This window comes from Oncorhynchus nerka, unplaced genomic scaffold (assembly GCF_034236695.1).
Source record: "Oncorhynchus nerka isolate Pitt River unplaced genomic scaffold, Oner_Uvic_2.0 unplaced_scaffold_1142, whole genome shotgun sequence".
NCBI lineage: Eukaryota > Metazoa > Chordata > Actinopteri > Salmoniformes > Salmonidae > Oncorhynchus > Oncorhynchus nerka.
Window position 1 is genome coordinate 46,340 of NW_027040189.1, and position 1,160 is coordinate 47,499.

The 1,160-nt window shown below is 51.7% G+C and overlaps 1 protein-coding gene across 1 annotated transcript in view; it reads left to right on the forward strand.

Annotated features, from left to right (window-relative positions):
* Positions 1–283: 283 nt before the first annotated feature.
* The window catches only part of LOC135570054 (transcription initiation factor TFIID subunit 2-like), a 24,169-nt gene continuing 23,292 nt past the window's right edge, over positions 284–1,160 (forward strand). Inside the window, exons 1-2 of the mRNA XM_065016120.1 lie at positions 284–287; positions 507–1,107. Coding sequence (XP_064872192.1) covers positions 284–287; positions 507–1,107 — 605 coding nt within the window. The remainder of the gene's footprint in view (positions 288–506; positions 1,108–1,160) is intronic.

Below are 1,160 nucleotides of genomic sequence, written 5' to 3' on the forward strand. Positions count from 1 at the left end.
AACAAACGATTACTGTTGTCCTTTTCGCCAGTGATTGGCCTGTCCGTGTATATTTGGGGTTTGTTTGCTCGGCTCTACCTTTGTGTCAATATCAGTAGGCTTTTCAGCCGTTTCTGCTCCACATATTCTGACCTGGTCTGCATATGCAAAAACTCAGGGTGTTTGAATTATACTGTCGGGATACTTGTCAAAGATCCCACTGCACAGCTGTGAAAGGACATTGTAGTCTTTCCTTCAGGGGAGTTGGTTTCCTTTCATTCAGTTCTGGCCCACTGTGTCTGGGATGGGTTTGACATCGAGTATATGACTAGTTATATGCCTTAACTCGTACAGCTATTCCTGTGCAGTAAACTGAGTTTGAATCTTCACAGAATTAGATCACGTGCTTCCTCCTGGCGTTGCCCAGGTTTTCCTGCTGCAGGTTTGTTCCTGAATCCACAAGGAACATCTTATTATGTACTGTATGTTACACTAGCTTGGTCCCCTCTGTTCCTCCCCAATCTCAGGGAAGACTTCCTCTCCCCCAACCTCAGGGAAGACTTCCTCTCCCCAACCTCAGGAAGACTTCCTCTCCCAACCCTCAGGGAAGACTTCTCTCCCCAACCTCAGGGAAGTGTTCCTCTCCCCAACCCTCAGGGAAGACTACCTCTCCCCAACCTCAGGGAAGACTTCCTCTCCCCAACCTCAGGAAGACGTCCTCTCCCCAACCTCAGGGAAGACTTTCTCTCTCCCCAACCTCAGGGAAGTGTTCCTCCTCCCCAACCTCAGAAGACTTCCTCTCCCCAACCTCAGGGAATACTTCCTCTCCCCAACCTCAGGGAAGACTACCTCTCCCCAACCTCAGGGAAGACTTCCTCTCCCCAACCTCAGGGAAGACTTCCTCTCCCCAACCTCAGGGAAGACTTCTCTCCCCAACCTCCAGGGAAGACTTCCTCTCCCCCAACCCCTCAGGGAAGACTTCCTCTCCCCAACCTCAGGGAAGAAGACTTCCTCTCCCCAACCTCAGGAAGACTTCCCTACTCCCCAACCTCAGGGAATGTTCCTCTACAACCTCAGGGAAGACTCCCCTCTCCCCAACCTCAGGGAATACTTCCCAACCCAGGGAAGGTGTTCCTCTCCCCAACTTCAGGGAAGTGTTCCTCTCCCCAACCTCAGGGAAG